The sequence below is a fragment of the Amphiura filiformis genome, chromosome 14 (genome assembly GCF_039555335.1).
Source record: "Amphiura filiformis chromosome 14, Afil_fr2py, whole genome shotgun sequence".
NCBI classification, from domain to species: Eukaryota; Metazoa; Echinodermata; class Ophiuroidea; order Amphilepidida; family Amphiuridae; genus Amphiura; species Amphiura filiformis.
The window spans coordinates 37340344-37359256 of record NC_092641.1 but is presented as its reverse complement, the minus strand read 5'-3'; the positions used below and the strand labels follow the sequence as shown (position 1 = coordinate 37359256).

Genomic DNA, 18913 nt, shown 5'->3' with positions numbered 1-18913 from the left:
CAAAATGTCAGATATGCTCTGCTGATGATTGTAGCAGTTGTCTCAGTTATAAAGGATGTAGTCAATGATGAAAATGTAAGGATTCCTTCCTCATATTCCTGGTGAGTACAAAAAGTGCAAATTTCTTTTCATTTTAATAAAAACAAATTTTTTTGCAAAATGTATATAAAGATTATCTAAGCCATGTTTTCACATGGTCTTACATTGACTGTATGGGTAATAATCAAATGCAGTCAACTAATGAGTCCTCTCAACACATGATCACTTGACAAAAAAAAAAAAAGATGTATCAAAATGATTGGTACCCATCAGTTTTCATTGATAATGGATGAGTCTGACACATCAAAATTCAACATAAGATCTTTGTAGATTAATTGTATAACAAGTCATTAACTATACTTTTGGGACATTTTGAGCATGTCCAATGTTGTATTTGGAAGAGGCATGCTTTCCAATAAACATCAAAATTGATGGGTATCATTTTGATACAGCCTATATGTGGCAGGAAACTTAGCATCAACTGTCATTAGCCTTACTCACATTGTCACCAACATTCCCACAATTTTAATAGCATTCCCTACAATTCTAAAGATCTCTTGTTTCAGGTAAAAGATAAATACAAAGTCATCCACATTTTTACCTCCAGTATTTGTTTGTGAATAATGCCCAAATGTGTTGTTTATTTCTTTGTCAGCTGTTGCAGCTACTGGTGGTCGTGTGTATTCAGAAGTAGTGAGTCCATATGCGACAAGACTGCACATAGAGGGACTCAATGTACAGGACTCTGGATCATATGAATGTATCACAGGACAGCATACTACAACGTTTACCATACAAGTATTTGGTAAGCTATTGGGACTTTTTTGTCATGAATGCAAACAGATTCAGATGTAGATGGGGTTGCTTTGGTGGTATTGATGACAAGTGCTTCAAATTGTGGGTTTTTAAAGTATGGGTGATTTCATCAATCACCTCAGGGGTCACCAGGGACTTTTACCTGCCAAGTATGTTGTGTTCAATTGTGTATGGAGGGGTGAGAGGGGTGTGCATGTTAGAGAGTATGTGCATGTACCCTGTTTGTTTGGATGTAGGGATGTGTATGTATTGACTTACATTCAATAAATTGTTGATATTCTCTGCTTTAATTGACAGCACCTGAATGTGCAGGTGAATGCCAGAATGGTGGTGTATGCTTCAATGCTGTCTGCCAATGTCCTCTGGGAATCACAGGAGTACTGTGTGAAAATAGAGGTAAGTTTTCAAATCAAGTTATGAGTCAAGAAAAAGCTTTATTTGCCACATCCAGTGTTTTGTGAGTGATGACAACATCATAATTCTCAAAGTTTAGAATAGCCTACATGTCGACAACAAAGAGACCAGACTCAAGGAATCCAGACTCAGAATAGCACTGTTGGTTTTTATAAACTTTTTTTTTAACGACATGGCATAACTGGGCATTAACAGCAGAGACAAAAAAAATCATTTAGAAGCTGCTGACGAGGAGGCACCCAGAAAGTGATTAACCTCCCTGCTTAGCAGAACTTAGCAGAAATAATCCTATTATACACTTACAAAATTGAAAGATTTTAAGTTCATCAGGATCTGAGGTCAAATAAAGTTTACTGGATTTATATGAAACTTGATGACAATGATCTGCATTATATGCTCACAAAGTTTTGACGGTCATTTGTAGGTCAAAGTGGGTTATATGAGGTCAAATAAGGGTAGAGTGTTGTTTATTCATGGAACTTGATGGAAATGACAAACATTATTTACTTGACTTTTGGTTAAATGAGTAAATGAAGTAAAATGTGTATGATTTTTAAAATTACAATGGGCACTGTTTTTTTTTTCATACTGCCAAGAAAACCATAAAAGCAGGTAAGACTTGTGGTTTGAGATCCACAAGTTACATATTAGCCCGTGAGATGGCCTGATGACATTTTCACTTGAATCACACCAAGAGGTGCAGTCTTCAGTGAAGGGCTCTTTTCAGAGCCACCAAACCTTCAAATTTAGCAGATAGGTTCTTTGTTTACAAGGGGCAGTCTTCAGTTAACGGCTCTTTTCAGAGCCATCACTGACCAAGGGCGGCCTACATGTCTCATTCTTAGGTACTTTGCCCTGAAGAAGTCAGAGCTACTCCTGACAAAAGCTTGACAATTCTAAACTTGTCTGATGGCAAACCTGCCAAAAAAAACCACTAATTGTTATGAATTCCTGTTGTAAAAGCCTATCTCACAATTCACACCAATGTGTTTATCTTTGCATCTGTTTTCAGGTATTATCATTCGACCACCTCAAGACCTTGAGCCTGTGATTGGTGAAGAATTGAACATCTTATGTGAACTGCCAAGTGATAGTCAGTATCGTATGCCAATATGGCTGGACCCTAGCAACAGGATTATACCAAAGAGAGGAGTCAATGGTAAGTTGTTAGGGTAATTGTCCATACACCCCTATGGAAGACATGACCTTAATCTTCATAGAGAGTGTGAAATTCAAATGGGGTTATCTGAATGGGTGACTCCATTGAAGTTTACACTCCCTGTGTAGGAGATTTAGGTCATATCTTTCATAGAGAGTGTGTGGATTTCAACTGGAATAGCCCATTATGTTGATAATCCCTTATTGTAATATTGGTGTCCTTTGATAAGAATACAAAAGGTATGATTTAATTCAAATTTTTAAAAAAGAAAAAGATTCAACACTTTGATTTTGTATCATTACTTGCATCCTACATCTAAAACTGGATTACTTGCCATAATAATTTTTTTTTTTTAATGTTGGTATTTATACAGTGCCTTTCACATGTGAACATGTACCAAAGCGCTTTACATTTATTCTGCCGTCGTTAGAATTTGTCAGCTGCCATACAATGCCCAAGGCATGCTCATACCTTTGGGCGGCGCTCAATGGACAGTATTCATAACAGCTCCCCATTTCACACCTGGGTGGAGAGGAGTAATCGAGATAAAGTGCCTTACTCAAGGGCACAACACGATGGTGTCGCCGGGGCTCGAACCCGCAACCTTCCGATTATGAGTCGCAGCCCGTTCTGCTCGGCCACCGTGCTCCCTCTAGTTTGTACCCCAAATCCCTTGCAAAAAAAATATCAACACAGGGACCCATTTGAGTATCTATATCTGAGTATATCTATTAACCTAACATTCTCTTATTGGCTATCATAAATAAATATTCAGATTGATACATGTGATTTGGCATCCAACAAATAGGTCATTTATTTGCTGTAATTGACTCACTTGGCTCTGTCATTCAAGTATAATGTATGTAGTAAAAATGATACCTTAATAGATCTTCCAAGTAAAAAGGTAAAAATAAAATCCATCTAGTGAGCTTTAAACAAGCTGCATGAATAAAGCTAATAATTAAACAAAATGTTTGAACTTTAAATTTTCAGATGCAGATAGTCGTCTGTATGTAGTAGCCGAGAACCAGCTGGCAACGCGTCTGTACATAGCTCGTCTGTCATCGGTAGACGCAGGTGTATATACATGTAGGACCGGACCAGTATCGTCAACATTCACCATTCAGTTATCAGGTCAGTACATAACTCAGTAAACTGAGTTAGACAGCTCTTTTCAGAGCCACCAACCTTTCAGTGGGCAAGGGGCAGTCTGCTTGAATGGCTCTTTTCAGAGCCACCATCTCCTTAGTAGATTATGGGACAATCTATTATACTATTGGGCAAGTGGCAGCCCACAGTTATAGTGTGTAGAAAAGGGGCAAAATATATGCAGAACTCTGAATAATATTTCCTGAAGAAGTCAGAGCTAATCCTGGCAAAGGTTTGACAGTTTTATGCTTGTCCACACTGAACTCATTGAAACCGTCAATTTTTATCATCAATACGTACAGGTCACAAAAATGTATTGTGCAATTTTTCAGTAAGCTGTATATTAATTTGAACCAAACCGTTTTTTCCCATGATTACAAGGATTGGTTTGTACGTAGATAATCCAGATAGCTGTATGTATTTCTTTGATTCAGAAATTCTCCCTCATTGACCCAGTTGTCATTCGGAAGATCTAAAAATGTGGATTGATATATCACAAAGTAACATTAATTTTCCCTCTTGCCTTTTTACCCAGTGCCTGACTGTGTGGGACCATGTTTGAATGGTGGTTCATGTATTGATGGTATATGTGTGTGTGCAGAGGGCTTCACAGGACAGCAATGTGATGGTGAGTAGACCATAGGTTTATTTAACACATGATTTATTGTTGTAGTTTTAGTTATAATTTGCTTTTTAAGCTAGGGGTCAGAGGTAAGAGTTAAGAGTAAGAGTTATGGATTAGCCTGTTTACATTTAGAGTAAAATCCTTGCAAAGCTATACAAGTTGATTAGAGAAAAAAAATCCTGTTCTTGAGATAATTCATTCTGGCCCAAAAGGGATCATTCACCGGTTATTTTCATCCCTGATTTCTCCTCTCCCTCACTCTGTTCTCTTGGCTATATCTTAAGCCTATCACATGGTACAAAAGTGAATTTGGGGAGTTGTTATTAATGTTGAATTTTGATGAAATTCTTTTGATTCTCTTTGTTTCAGGAATCACATGTTTGGCTCCATGTTTGAATGGTGGTGAGTGTGTGAATGGAGAATGCCAATGTGCTGATGGCTATGTGGGATTACAGTGTGAATACCCAGGTAAATATGTGTGTGTGGTAGGTCAGGTGGTATGATACGGGTATGGGGTGTATGTGAGTGGTGTGCATGTAAATGTTAAGGTGGTGGATGAGATCTACTCAAGACATATATGTGCTGGGACTGAATTGGACCTATCTCATGTTAATCTTCTAAATGGGCAATTCCAATAGAAATTCACACACACCCTACAGAAGATATGACCTTAATCTGCCACACAGGGGGTGTAGATTCCAAATGGAGTCGCCCATCAGGTAATCCCATTTGAAATTTAAGGTCATGTCTTCCATAGGGGGTGTAATGATTTCAACTAGGATAGCCCAATGTAAATGTCATCATTGCCTTCTGGCTGTCTCTTATAACACAAAATACAACAAGGAATCACAATTCATTTGTGTTCTATAAGCACTTGGAACTGATTGGCTGCCCTCTTGATCTGCCAATAGTTGGCAACACTGTTAAAGCCTCTCCCATTTTCACATATGCTGATGGTGCCTACTCTGTATGAAAAGAATAAAATATTTATATTTTCTAAATTAGATAGATAAAATTGTCATTTGACTTAGCTAATATATCAATTTCTTCCTTCTCAGGAAATGTTGTCCTTGTGTTCTGTGTACTTCACAAAGACTGATACCTATTTCATTTTCAGATCCTGGATATAATATCCGCATACTTCAACCAGATCAATTCAGCCCTCTTGTGGGTGAAACCCTAAGCATAGCCTGTGAAGTGCCCATCTCTAGTCTCTATAGGAACCCTGTGTGGACTAGCCCTGATGGATCAGAGGTGTTGCCATCAAGTCAAGCTAGAGTATACACCCGTTCTGACTCTGTGTTATCTACTACCTTATTCATCAATGAGATTCAACAGACTGACTCAGGAAGATACACATGTACTATAGGACCATTTAATGATACTATGGAACTCATCGCAATCGGTAAGTTTTATCAAATCCTTGTCATACCGTTTGTTTCTGTAAAATAAAGACCCTTAAAATATTGTTATGTAACTTATATTTGTAACAAATTAATACTTGAAGAGCCTTTTAATTTTAAATTATAGACTTAGCAATATATTTTATTTAATGTTTGTAGATCGTGACTGTGACGTACCCTGTCTGAATGGAGCCACATGTATCAACGGTAGATGCCAGTGTGCCGAGGATTCCTGGGACAACAGTGTGATGTGCTTAGTAAGTCACATACATATCTTTGTTTTTTGCAATGTTTGGGAATTGGTATATATAGTGGGTTTTTTTTTCATCATTTTTCAGGAATTGATAAAGGAAACCACTCTTTGAATTAATTAATTATTACTTATTTCTAGAGAAATTGTAGATTATATATATTTCTTCTACAAATACAGTGCAACCCTCATAGTTCAGTGTTTCTTCACTGTGAACATCAATATGGCGGACCAAACAAAAGTGCTAGTGATGAGCCTGTAGAAAAAAAATTCTATATAGTATGATATGTGCGAGTTAAATTGGCACCAGCAAACTGTGGAAGATGTATGCTGGCAAGCCAATACTGAACACTTCATCACACAGGGCTGCGATAACAGATGCAGGCAGATCATTCCACAGCTGGTCATTTTTTAGATCCAAAGAAACCACTCTATTGGAAGACCTGATTATTGTTCGAAAAAAATCAAGAAAACTTTTCTGCTTTAAATAATTTTATCCATGTCAGCTGTAGACCTCACATTTTTAAAAAGTCATAAATTAAATACCCATTTGATTGTACAATTGCAGGTAGGACCTTTAGAATCCGTATCCGACCTCCCAGCGACATGATCTTTGTGACTGGTGGTGAGGTATCCTTGCTGTGTGAGTTACCATCTGACTCTCAATACCGCATGCCAATCTGGCTAGCACCGGATGGATCACAGATTCCAAAGCGATTCAACACACCGAACACTCATGTGTATGTGGAGGCTGAGTCAGCTTATGCAACAAGGCTGTACATCAATAGGCTTGTCAAGGATGATACTGGAGACTATCGCTGTGTGTCGGGACCGGTGTCAGGGATATTTACTGTTACTGTAACAGGTCAGTTGTTTGGAAAGAGAGAGTTGTATCTTAGGAATGACTGGAACTGTCTGTGGAAGGATAGTGCTTGTTTCCGGTACACCTATCCTTAAGTTCCATATGGGAAACATGACCCACTCAGACCAAAGTTGGAATATTTGAACATTTAGTTAGTACCATTACTAACTTGCTTAGTACCTAAACTTACTGCTGTTAAAATCCCCAAGGCCTTGGCGGCATACTTTAAGTTATCATCTTATGTCCATTTTTTTCCATGTTTTTAATGGTTTTTATTTGTTCCTGTACCTTATTTTTGCCTTTATCTTAATTGTTAACTAATTGTTAGCTCCTCATGGTGAATTGCATGGTCTGGTAATTGAGAGGTTTCTGAAGGCAATGACTGAAAATTACGGTTGTGTGTCTATACCTAAGGCATATATGTATATATATGTATATATATACATTTGCAAATTCAATATGTGTTAAGTATGGAAAAATTAAACACTGTTGGAAGTTTGGGTGGAAGAAAAGTCATGGAGCAGTAAAAATCAGCCCATCAATAAAAATATATACATCTGTGACCTTGGTTTAGGGACACCATTATTATTGAGACAGGGTAGTGTTTCGATATAACTTTGCATCTCAATAAAGAGTCGTATTGTCAACCTAATGGCTAGCATTCATATGTTACCTTAGATTCTCAAATTGATTTTTCACTGTACTGTACATCATTATGTGTAGAAAGTTGTAGTGTGAATTATGCTGATCAGAATTTGACCAAATAACCAAAGATGACTTTATAAACTGAAACATTTATTTTTTGTTTTGTTATATCAGGATTTGAGTGTGAACTGCCTTGTGAGAATGATGGATTCTGCTATAACGGTACCTGCGCATGTGTCAATGGGTTTACTGGTGAAACTTGTCAGACACCAACTGAAATAGGTAAGTTTGATTGACCCACTTGACATTCAAACTAATGAATGACATTTGACTTTGCTATTGTTCCCCACTAATGTAGTTTGTTAATAGTGAATCCCTGTAATTCAGTTGCAATCAGTATTGTACACAGGTCTATGAAGTTTTAACTCATGTCCTCTATTGGTCAGGCTTATGTTAGGAGGAAAAGCTTGCAGCTTGCTCACATGCAGTCTGTCTGCATGTCTTGTTGTCGACCTGCAATCTTGAAAATATTTTTAGAACACTTTAACATTGGAAATGGTCCCCCTTCTACCCCCCGTACAATGTTGTCATGCTCCACTTCACCATATTTTCTCCCAACATTGTTTGGTGGGGAAAGGGGAGGTATGCATAAGATGAACATTGATGCAACACTATTATAATTCTTAGTTTCCAGTGACTCATATTGCGTGCACACATTACAAAGAAGAAATTAGAGTATGTGTTTGAACACACATTTTTGGGGTGATTGTGGTTGATATTAATACACTAAAAAATATGATTGGGGACAATTTGCCCATATGTTTATATAAATTACCATGAAATTCACAAGTCTTATTTTTATATGGCAAACAGAAATGATACATGTTAATGGTTATATCAGTGAATTTATGAAGCATGAATTGAGATCTTTGAATTACAATTATTGCTGTACTGATAGTTACTCTTGATATCATTGTCTAAAAAGTTGAAATGATGAGGTTTAATTTTGTCCTTGGGTGATATATAACCCACTAATAGACAGTAAAATTTCTCAAATATGTAGCCAGATCATAAAATGATTGTAATGAAGTTTTTGTTTTATTTACATTTCAGAATGTTTGCAACCATGCAGTAATGGAGGTACATGTGTGAATGGTGTTTGTATATGCCCCAATGGATTTGCTGGAGAATATTGTCAAAGACCAGGTAAAAAATGTGTGTTTGTGGGGTGTTTATGTAATTGCAGATGTTTTTATGAAACTTTTTTATTTCAACATAAGATATTTGTTGAAGCGGGGATTGTTCTGGCTCCCTAGTATGTTTAATGGACTGCACATAAAGATGTTTGTTGAAGCGGGGATTGTTCTGGCTCCCTAGTATGTTTAATGGACTGCACATAACTTAAAATGTGTGCATTTGAGAGTGCAGCCTATATTGATAATATAAAAAGCAGTCCCTGGTTGATAGATTAACGTCAACAAATATTGTGAATAATTTATGTAAAACATGTGTAAAGCTTAAAACAATCCAGGTTATACAGTCAAATCATAAAAGGCATCAACATTTAATGGTCCTTCATTTGGTGTCAAAGCTGTTGCAGTATGTGTGTATGTGCAGGGGGATGTTGGGTGGGTGTAGTGGTATGCATGAGTAGAAGACTTACAATTGCCAATTTTTGTGTTAACCTAGACTGCTGCCCTCAGTTGTCAACCGTCTGGATTGACGACTGAGAAAACTATGTGAAAAAAAAGTGACGGATTTTGCAACAGGATTCCTGTGGCATAGAGCATGCGCAGTTGTGTCCAAATTGACCTTTTGACCGAGTTTGTTGTTTTTAGAATTTCAGAGCATGATCTTGTCACAGCGGCGCAGTACAGCGACGCGGTACACAGGCGCTGCTAGTCAGTCACGCTACGGCGCACAACCAAAGTCGCATTGAATATTTTTCAGAAGTCCGTCACGATATGGACTGTAAGGTAATCAGTTGTCACTATGAAGAATAATACAGTACATGCGAAGTGTAGATGGCTGATTGGAATTAGTCTAGTGCTAACCTTTGTTTCCTTGTGTTACAGATGATGGTGCTTTCATTATACGTATTCCTGACTCTGAGAATCTTCCAGTAGAGAATGAGTTATTCATTCTGAGGTGTGATGTGGCACCTTATAGTCCATTCCAAAACCCACTATGGTACAATGCACAGGATCAACTTATTACTCCAATCAGTCTAGGTAAGACAAGCTCAGTAATGAAGGTAATCATTGATAAGCTCTATATTGTCGTTGGGCAGGAAAAACCTCCTATGGCCCCTGAACATGTTCAGAACAAAACTACCAACAGGTTACATAGAGGTTTTGTTTTAAACATGTTCAGTGGCCAATGACACAGGAGGTTTTTTCCTGCCCAATGATGATATTATTTTTTTTAACATAAAAAATATCTTACCTGTTAAAAATATGTGATTGTAGTAGATTCATGGATTAATTAGAGGTTAATGTCTGCGCATCAGTTCTTTTTCGGGTATTGTGAAATATCTAAACATTGTGCTTTGGAACCGAGGAATATTCCGAGGTGTAAAGCACAATGTTTAGATATTTCACAATACCAAAAATAACTGATGCAAAAATCATTAACCTCATTCATAACCGTCACTTTTCACTTTTTTAATTAAATTTACGTCACATTTTCTTCTTTTAATTTGAAAACAGAACACAATTTTAACTTTATCTGTCGTTTTCCCTGTAAAAAATCGAATAGCCCATTAAGGAAATACTGCTAGCGACCAATCATACTATCACGCAATCATGCGATGTCCAAATATGGCGGCCAGCATCCACGTAAATTGTTGGAACGCGTAACACGTCACGTAACGCGGTCATTGTAGAGCGTACTTTTAGCTACGTCACGAGACGCGGTCATTATACTTTTTCAATGACCTGCATTTGCGTCCGCGTATTTACAAGTTAGTATCTGTGATTGGATTGCACTTGCCACGTATATTAATGAGGTTATGAATTCTTTGCAGTACAAGAACAGACAGGTATTTTTGTAGATGAAATTATTGTACTTAGTTCTATGGGTTGATAGGATGAACAAATGTTAATCTTTACCCATTTGAACGTAATACCTATAGATTTAAGTAGACGATTTATCTCTCATTTGTTAATTTTATTTTGTAACATTTCTTAACAGGCACAGAGCACATGTACACTGAGTCTTTGTCTCCACTAAGTAGTCAGCTAACTATAGCTGGTTTGGCCAGAGAAGACACTGGTACCTATACATGCCGGGCTGGTCCACTCACATACACCTATCATATCAATGTCAATGGTAAGTGCACTGATGCTTGTACATAATACTATAAGTAAACTTGCTCAAACAATTTTCACATAGGGAATGCATGGCAAATGCCTTGTGTCAGTGATCCACTAGGTGCCCTGTTGCAATCCATTAAGGGGTGGCTTACTGGAATATGACTGCAAAATCTGAATTTTATTAGTAACTTGTAACTCATATTGCAACGGGGATTGCAACTCTCACATGGTACATATGGAGCTGAGCATGTGAATCACTAGAATGTTTACGTCCCTGCACAGCTGATTTGACACATCATTTTAAGTAGAGGTTTGTGTGATGTTTATACAATGTATTGTATTATATGCTGTAATTTAAAGAAACATAATGTTATCGCAATTTTTTTTTCATTACATTCCATTTTCAGGTCAATATATGATAATGGTGCCCAAGATAGACCAGAACCTGTTTGAAGTTGGCAGGGGTATGAACCTTCTATGTCAAGTAGATTCTGCAAGCACCTACAGTCTACCAATATGGAAATTACCTAATGGACAGCCTGTACCCAAGCAGTTGATTAGTAAGTATGATGTTGAGATTGGGTGAGTGCAGGGTTGCCAAACCCACGATTTGGTAGCCCAGTTGGGTGACTTTTGAAGATTTCCCCAGCGACTTTTGACAATTTCCTGCCTCATAGAAACCAATGGTAAAGAGAAAATTTGGGCGACTTTTGGATTATTTGACTCGCGATTTGGGTTGAAATGTTTTTGGCAACCCTGGTTAGCTCTGGTTGGATGGGATGGGATGGGAGGGGAGGAGTAATGCCATGTTGGATTTCACAGTGGCAGATTCTAATCAATGCATTTATGAGGTTGTATCACCAGCGTACAGATACATCATGTGTATATTCAACCCGCAGGATTAGGTCAGCGCATGTGACTTGAATCTGCCACTATGAAATCCAAAATGGCGTTACTCTCAACTTGAGATAAGACAGACTCTGTATTTTTACCCTGCTTGGCAAGAACTTTTATATCATGTCACAAGATGCAGACTATTTCCATGATGGAAATTACCTGGCGGTCAATCAATACATAAACCTGTCACATAGTTTGGTATGTTATCAAGCTATTTATTGTTGTGTTTCAGCTGGACCACCACAGCGTGTATACCAGGAGATGAGCAACCAGCACACTACCAGGCTAATCATCAATGATTTACGTGTAGAAGATGCAGGACAGTACAAGTGTGAAGTAGGACCCCTAGATGCACCAATGAATCTCAATGTTAGAGGTAGGTATACTATCTATACCACATGGTCCTCAGTGTCTCTGAATTGTTGGAGGTGTTGGCTTCAATTTGGTTTAGCGTCTGTTTGTAATAAGTTCTGTCTCATTCAATGTCTGTATTACAATCTCAGTCATAATTGTTTGAACACTTTAACATGAGTACTGCAAATATAGCCCCCATTCCCCCGATCAATTTTGGTAGTTGTTTATTTGACCATGCACCCTTAGAGACATCCAACATTGATTGGTGGGGAAGGGGGAGGGTTGTAGTAGTAGGAACAGGTTCAGACTTTACACCAAAGAAATCTAAATTTCAGTATGTTAAGTATAACTAAATTACGGGTTAAAACAATCCTACTTTTACACAAGAGTTCCAACGACTTATGGCCGGGATTGTAGGTTGATGTAGATATTGGAAATGGGCATTCAAGCAGTCTTGCAGATACTTCTACATTATCTGTACCTTTGCCTATGTAGCTTCAAGTATTTGATCAATAAAATTTTGTATTTTTAGGATGATCAGCTGATAAATGTATGTTTACACATAGTTAGATGGATCAGAATATTTTGATTTGTTTTATTTGTTTGTTTGTAAGAAATCACCTAATTGGCCTGGCCTGCTCTTGTGACAATCATAATAACAACCTTGAATTGAATGTCATGTTTTTCCCCGTCAGCTCCACCATGTAACCCAGCCTGTCAGAGAGGTGGAACATGTGTCAATGGACAGTGTCTATGTCCTCAAGGATTCGCTGGATCACATTGCCACACTTTTGGTAAGAATTGTGCGTACGTGTTTGCCGACAAACGAGGACACACACAAGATTTTTCACCCTAAACTGTGGACCTACTTCCAACCGAGGACTGTCCTCGGTCTCAAACTGCTGCAAAAGACCTCAAATGCATGCTAGATGCTTTAAACGCTATTTGCCTGAAACCGAAGACCACACGTGTAAAAACTACCGTCCGCAGGGTGATGGCTAAAATTCCATTTCGTATTATACACACAAAAAATCCGCCATTTTAGTCCACGGTTAGGCGATGAAAACATCATACACACATCCTCGGTTAGATAGCAAAACACAATGTCCACGTTTGGAGGCAAACACAGACAGGGGTGTGTGTGTACAGCTTTTTAATTCTGTATGTATATGCTGTGTGTAATTTGTATGGTGGGCTTATTTAAGCAAGTATCCAGAAGTGTGTTTTAGATGCCTAGTGATGAGGATGTGTGCAACATATTGGAAATTTGATAAAACAGTTAAACCGTACCTCTGTCTTGTTGCTTAAACTTTTTGTGTGCACTTAATCTGTGCATAATGTTATCAGTAAGGGTTAACTCCAGTGCATTGGTGTAGCAATGCAAGTGTAGTCCCCGTTTGTTCTCATGAAAAATAACTAGGCAAAGATAAACTGCTTATTGTCTCCGTTACATGGATGAGAACTTGGGAGCTGATCCTGGCTGTGATGGTAATCCAATATGGCAAATTTGTCATACCAATATATATGATGATAAATAGGGCTCAACTTAATGTAATCCTCCACAATCCACAGTGTCTGGCTGGTGTGAGGCAAAAACTGTGGTTTGTGTTCAGTTGTTCTGAGCAATAGAAACCAGGTTCTGTCATGGCGCTGGTGATGGGGTTTTGAAGCCATCCCTATACAAATTCTAACAAGCTAGCACTTTGTATTTGTAATTCCTTCCAGATGAAACCTTCATCACACTACGTAAACCCACAGACATAACATTCTTTGTTGGTGATGACATCAGTGTCATCTGTGATGCACCTCAGACAAACACCTACTCCAGTCCATCCTGGTCTGACACTCAAAGCCAGAACATCTTGTTAACCACTCAGGGGAACACAAATCGTATCATCACAAGGACTCTGTCGCAGTATTCTACACAGCTGGTTGTCACAGATTTACAACTGGAAGATTCTGGCACTTATACATGTAATGTGGGACCTATATCCAAGACGTTTGAAGTCAATGTTCGAGGTAATAGTAGCATACAGTTCAACCTCATTTATCTGGCCATTATGAGACCAAGCATGGGACAAAATCAGTAAAAGCGAATTATGCATATTTCTGCATAATTGGGACAACAAAAGTTTACTCAGTGTGGGGTGATAACTCTATTTGTGTGCAGTATGCAACATAGATATGCTATATTAAGTACAAATCATTAATACATGTTTTTCTATAAAATTGACACAACCTGATAACATATCCGTGTAAAAGAGGTTTTTTCAGAATGGTTCCAAGGTATACTCAACTCAACTGAGCATGATAGCTATGTATTTTGCCTGGTGAAGTCAGTGACATGTTGAGGCAGCTGATACACATTCTTAAACAATTGAAGCTGCGTAGGCCTACATCAAAATTTGCTCTGCATTTGTCAGTTTCTGTTGTTGTTCATGATTGAGCTACATGCAGTCTGGGCTTGATACAAAACTGGCTGCATACTGAAGGACGTCACTGGATTTGGTGATCCCACTGTCACATTTTTGAACATCGACCTAGTCTTTGGCTCAGCCTGCATGTGGCTCAATTACAAAGTTACAGAAACCGGCTGGTAAAGCCTAAAGGAGCATATACGGTACTGAACCTGTAATGTTGACATTTTTAGAGACAAATATTATTTAATTGCCCAAGAAATATAATGGGTAATGCCAGTTGAAACCTACACCCTCTATATAAGACTTGATCTTCCACACAGGGAGTGTGAAATTCAGATAAGGTTACCTGAATGGGTGAATCCATTTGAAATCTACACCACTTTGTAGGAAATTAAGGTTACATCTACCAGGGGGTATATCTGTATGGATTCCAATGGGAATAGGCCAGTGATGCCTCTAAAATGACCTTCTTCTCTCAAGGTTCTCTCTCTCTCTCTCTCTCATTTGTACAGAACCCCAATGTGAACCAGTTTGTCTGAATGGAGGCACATGTGTTGCAAATGAGTGTCTGTGTCTGGAAGGACTGACTGGAGAACAGTGTGAAACAATTGGTAAGTCTTTCTGTTTGGATAAGGATGTGTAATTGGGATTTTTTTTTACAAAATTGGTCCCCCAATTGCACTTGTGTTCAAATTAAGGTAAATTTGCCAACTTCTGGAAAATATAACTCATGATGAAAATACAAAGAAAAAATAGTAATCCTGGCCCCTGGGGGACTACCAAGGAATGACACTAACCATTTTCAAGCAGGTCTCCAAAAACCAGAATAGTTTAAGCTAAGAAGACTAATGAGAAAATCTACGCAAAATGGGGGGAAAAAGAGGTCGCACCAAAATTTGTTTGGACACATACTGTTAACTTCTTTGAAATGTGTGCTAATAATTTCTTGAAGAGTGGGTGCATACTTGAATTATTGCAACTTGCAAACATCTCTTTCATTTTACAGAGGAAGGATTTATAAAGATTAAGGAGCCTAAAAAGCAGCGTCGTCTGCCTGGTGAAAATGTTGTATTCAACTGTGTGTCTCCAGATTATAGTAACTATGGACAGCCACGATGGGAAGGACCTAATGAGCAGTTCTTACTCTCTACAAAAGAAACAGGTATGATCATAATTATGGGAACTAACCCTTAAGGATGTGTTTTCCAATAAAGTAATATATTTCTTACAAAGTAAACAAGGTCTGACACCAATTAAAAAAATGTTGTGATGTCCCAAGTTAATAGCGACTTTAAGCTCACACTTTTTTTTTTTTAGATGGTCCCATTTTCTATATTTTGAAAAGCATTTCCGCTTAGAATGATGAAATTTATTTATTGACCCGTTGGATCTGTCTCATTTCCTGCTCAGTAGGTCTAAAAAATTTGAAGTAACTGATTCTATCAATTTATTCTTTAATCCTGTTTCAAGTGCCTTCACTTAATCAAGCATTTTGATGTTTGACCCATACAGGAACTATTGATCGTATGAGGTCATTGGACCTGTCACCATTTGCTACTCAGCTGCTGATTGATGACTTGAAAGAGTCTGACTCTGGTACATATTACTGTGTGGTAGGACCTATCAGGTATCCAAAGAACATCACTGTGGAAGGTAATGTATTCAGTCTATAATTTGGTTCACTTCAAGTTTGGTAGTGACGTATGTGCGTGTAAAGTTTAACGCGCTGAGTGTGCACGCACACGTACAGAGGCGGTTTGCTGGCACGCTTGTGGCGCAACCGTGAAAAAACTATTGACGTCACTACCGAACTTGAGGTGAACCAAATTATACTTGTTTAGTTTGAAAATGATGTACTTAGAATGTAAGAAAGTAATATAATCAGGCTTTACATTTATATGCAATGTGATATTGGGTTCATTTCAGAGATGCCAGTTTTTTCAAAATTCTGATTAAAAGAAATTAATCTGCTAGTGCGGGCCTACCAGCATAATTTTCAGATTTATGTAAGAGGACCTACTGGCATCTCTGTCATTTAACAGTCCTTTTATCCCATCATGATCTAAGTAATCAGTCCTTAAGATAAAAGATTTCTTTAATCATCAAAATGTTGCAATAGATTCTATCATTAATTCCAATTACTTATGATACATATTACAAAATTGATCTTTACTCTGCATAGTAACTTACATAGGATGTTGCAACTTTCTGTTTATCTCTACTTGGGTCCTTTAATATATTAATAACTCATAATTTATTAAGTAATTCATATTGACATTAATTTCAATCAACTAATTATTTGAACTTGAACTCAAAACAATAATTGGATAGTGCACTTATCTGGTATTGCTTTCAGTCAGCTATCGCAGACATTGGAGTCGACGTTGGGGTAAGGTGGATGTTGATACGCTAGTAGTTCTTGTTAAATAATTAAATTTAATGTGCACTTTGCCTTAGTACCAGCACACTTCAGCACCACTTATTCCGCTGACACTGAGACAAATCTGAATAACTTTGCTTCAGACAAGGACGTGTCGGTAGTGCAGCTCCTCTCAGCACTTAAATTGTAATTATCCCCTAACAGCTCTCCATTACACCCAGTCTTCGAATTGATTTTTTTACCTTGAGGTGCAATTTGCACCCCATTTTGAAAGTTGTGGTGCAATTTCATCTGACGCAGAGCAATTTGAAATACAGGTTCAGACAATCAACACATGAAGGCAGTACAATGTGGTATCGCAATTTTGCACCATACTTTTAAAGTTGTATCTCAAAAGACGAATTTTGGGGTGCAAATTGCACTTCGATAGGGCTTATTTTGAATGCTGATTACACCTGGGTGGGGTGAGCGCCTTGCCCAAGTGTACAACATATTGGCGCTGCAGGGATTTGAAGCATTTTCCTCATGCCACCATGTCCTAAATGCTATCAATGTTTACAGCTCCAACACCACATATTTCAGCCATTTGGAAATTTGATAATTCAGAAGTTAGTGCAGCCTCCAACACCCACAAGTTTTTACCAACAGATAGTTCAGAACGGTCCTTTGTTTCAACTTATAATATTCTCTTCTTGGTGTGGCTTAAATTAGGATCTAGGCTTCCTCTGGCTTTGATTTCTTGCAGCCGATTGTTATACCATGGCATCCATTACAGACTTACTTTTGCCCTTCAGCCTCACAACCAGTATTTTGTTGCTGCTTTCCTTCACCTCAGGTTCTGTTCTGTTGTTTTCCTTTTCCTCGCTACCGCTTGCGTACCATGTGTTTGCATAATTACCCTTCTCCATACGTTTTTCAGTCATTTATTATTTTTAACTTGGTTCCTGATGCTAATAAATGTCAATGTTTATTATATTATAATTCATGTTAATTATTATATAACTCAGCTTGTGACATTGGATGTGTCAGATATTCTTGTCAAATCCAAGATGGCCTCAACACCCAAAAAGGATCATTTGTATTGGTTTTATTGCAGTTGCAATATATATGTGATTCTATAACTATTAAAGGTGCTTGACCCATCCCCCACTTTACCCCATATTGATTTGGGATCAGTTGAAAGCTTATATTTTTCTCATAACCCCTATGAAAGGATTATATATGTTTCTTTTAGATGGTGTGAACAAAAACATGGTAGTTTGGTGGTTGCTACCCAGGAAGTTATGTACTTTTTTTAGGCTACTAAGTTAAACTCTTTTTTGCTTCTAACATCAAAATCACTGGAGCAAAATTTGGAATAAGAATGTTTGCCTGATGGGCCTCAATGTCAGATTTACAGTTGGACCAAAATCTGGTCATGCATCTTTAAATTTACCAAAAATATACGGAATAATGTTTTTGTGAGCAACAAAAGTCATGTTTTTGCTTGATATGTACTCAGTGTATAGATGAGGTGACAGTGTTACGGGCCATTCCATTTAAAATTCACACTCCCCTATGGAATATTTAGCTAAAGTCTTCCACAGAGGGAATATGAGTTTTGAATAGAATAAGCAATTGGGTAACTTCCATTTGAAATACTCACTCCAGTTTTGTAAGATATGGGTAAAGCCATAACACAGGGGGAGTATGGGTATCAAAATGATTAACCCTGACCAATTACATTTGAGAAACAGACTACCTCTATGGAAGATATTTCCAAAATCTTCCACAGGGGTAGTGTGGATTTGAACTGGAATAGCCCGATTTTCAATAGCCTTGTTGATCTTGATCTGATTAGGCACAAGTTTTAAACGCAGGGATCCTCAGCAAAACAGGATGTATCCACATTCTGCCGCATTATGAACAGTGATAACTGCCAACCAACTGTTAGGTAGAACATGTCACCCATCTATAAGTGGATAATATTCGTACTTATATTTATTAATATTAATTTAGGCATATATATCAGTATACCAGGTCATTATGCTTTTATTAACAATTAGAACTCGACAACTTTGTTGGATAAATTTGCACAGTGTGTATATTTATTTACCATTTATTATTTATTATTAATGTCTATATTAACAAGTATAACTCAGATCATGAACTGTAAACTGAATTTGCAGGTAATTGCACATGTGGTA

The 18913-nt window shown here is 37.7% G+C and overlaps 1 protein-coding gene across 1 annotated transcript in view; it reads left to right on the top strand.

Annotated features, from left to right (window-relative positions):
- The window catches only part of LOC140169391 (uncharacterized), a 319476-nt gene that overhangs the window by 195445 nt on the left and 105118 nt on the right, over positions 1-18913 (top strand). The window contains 21 exon segments of the mRNA XM_072192648.1: positions 695-844; positions 1153-1251; positions 2282-2428; positions 3422-3562; positions 4113-4205; positions 4572-4670; positions 5320-5607; positions 5765-5862; positions 6424-6442; positions 6445-6720; positions 7537-7644; positions 8476-8568; positions 9438-9593; positions 10555-10692; positions 11084-11236; positions 11806-11949; positions 12623-12721; positions 13653-13946; positions 14860-14958; positions 15354-15509; positions 15860-16000. Coding sequence (XP_072048749.1) covers positions 695-844; positions 1153-1251; positions 2282-2428; positions 3422-3562; positions 4113-4205; positions 4572-4670; positions 5320-5607; positions 5765-5862; positions 6424-6442; positions 6445-6720; positions 7537-7644; positions 8476-8568; positions 9438-9593; positions 10555-10692; positions 11084-11236; positions 11806-11949; positions 12623-12721; positions 13653-13946; positions 14860-14958; positions 15354-15509; positions 15860-16000 — 2991 coding nt within the window.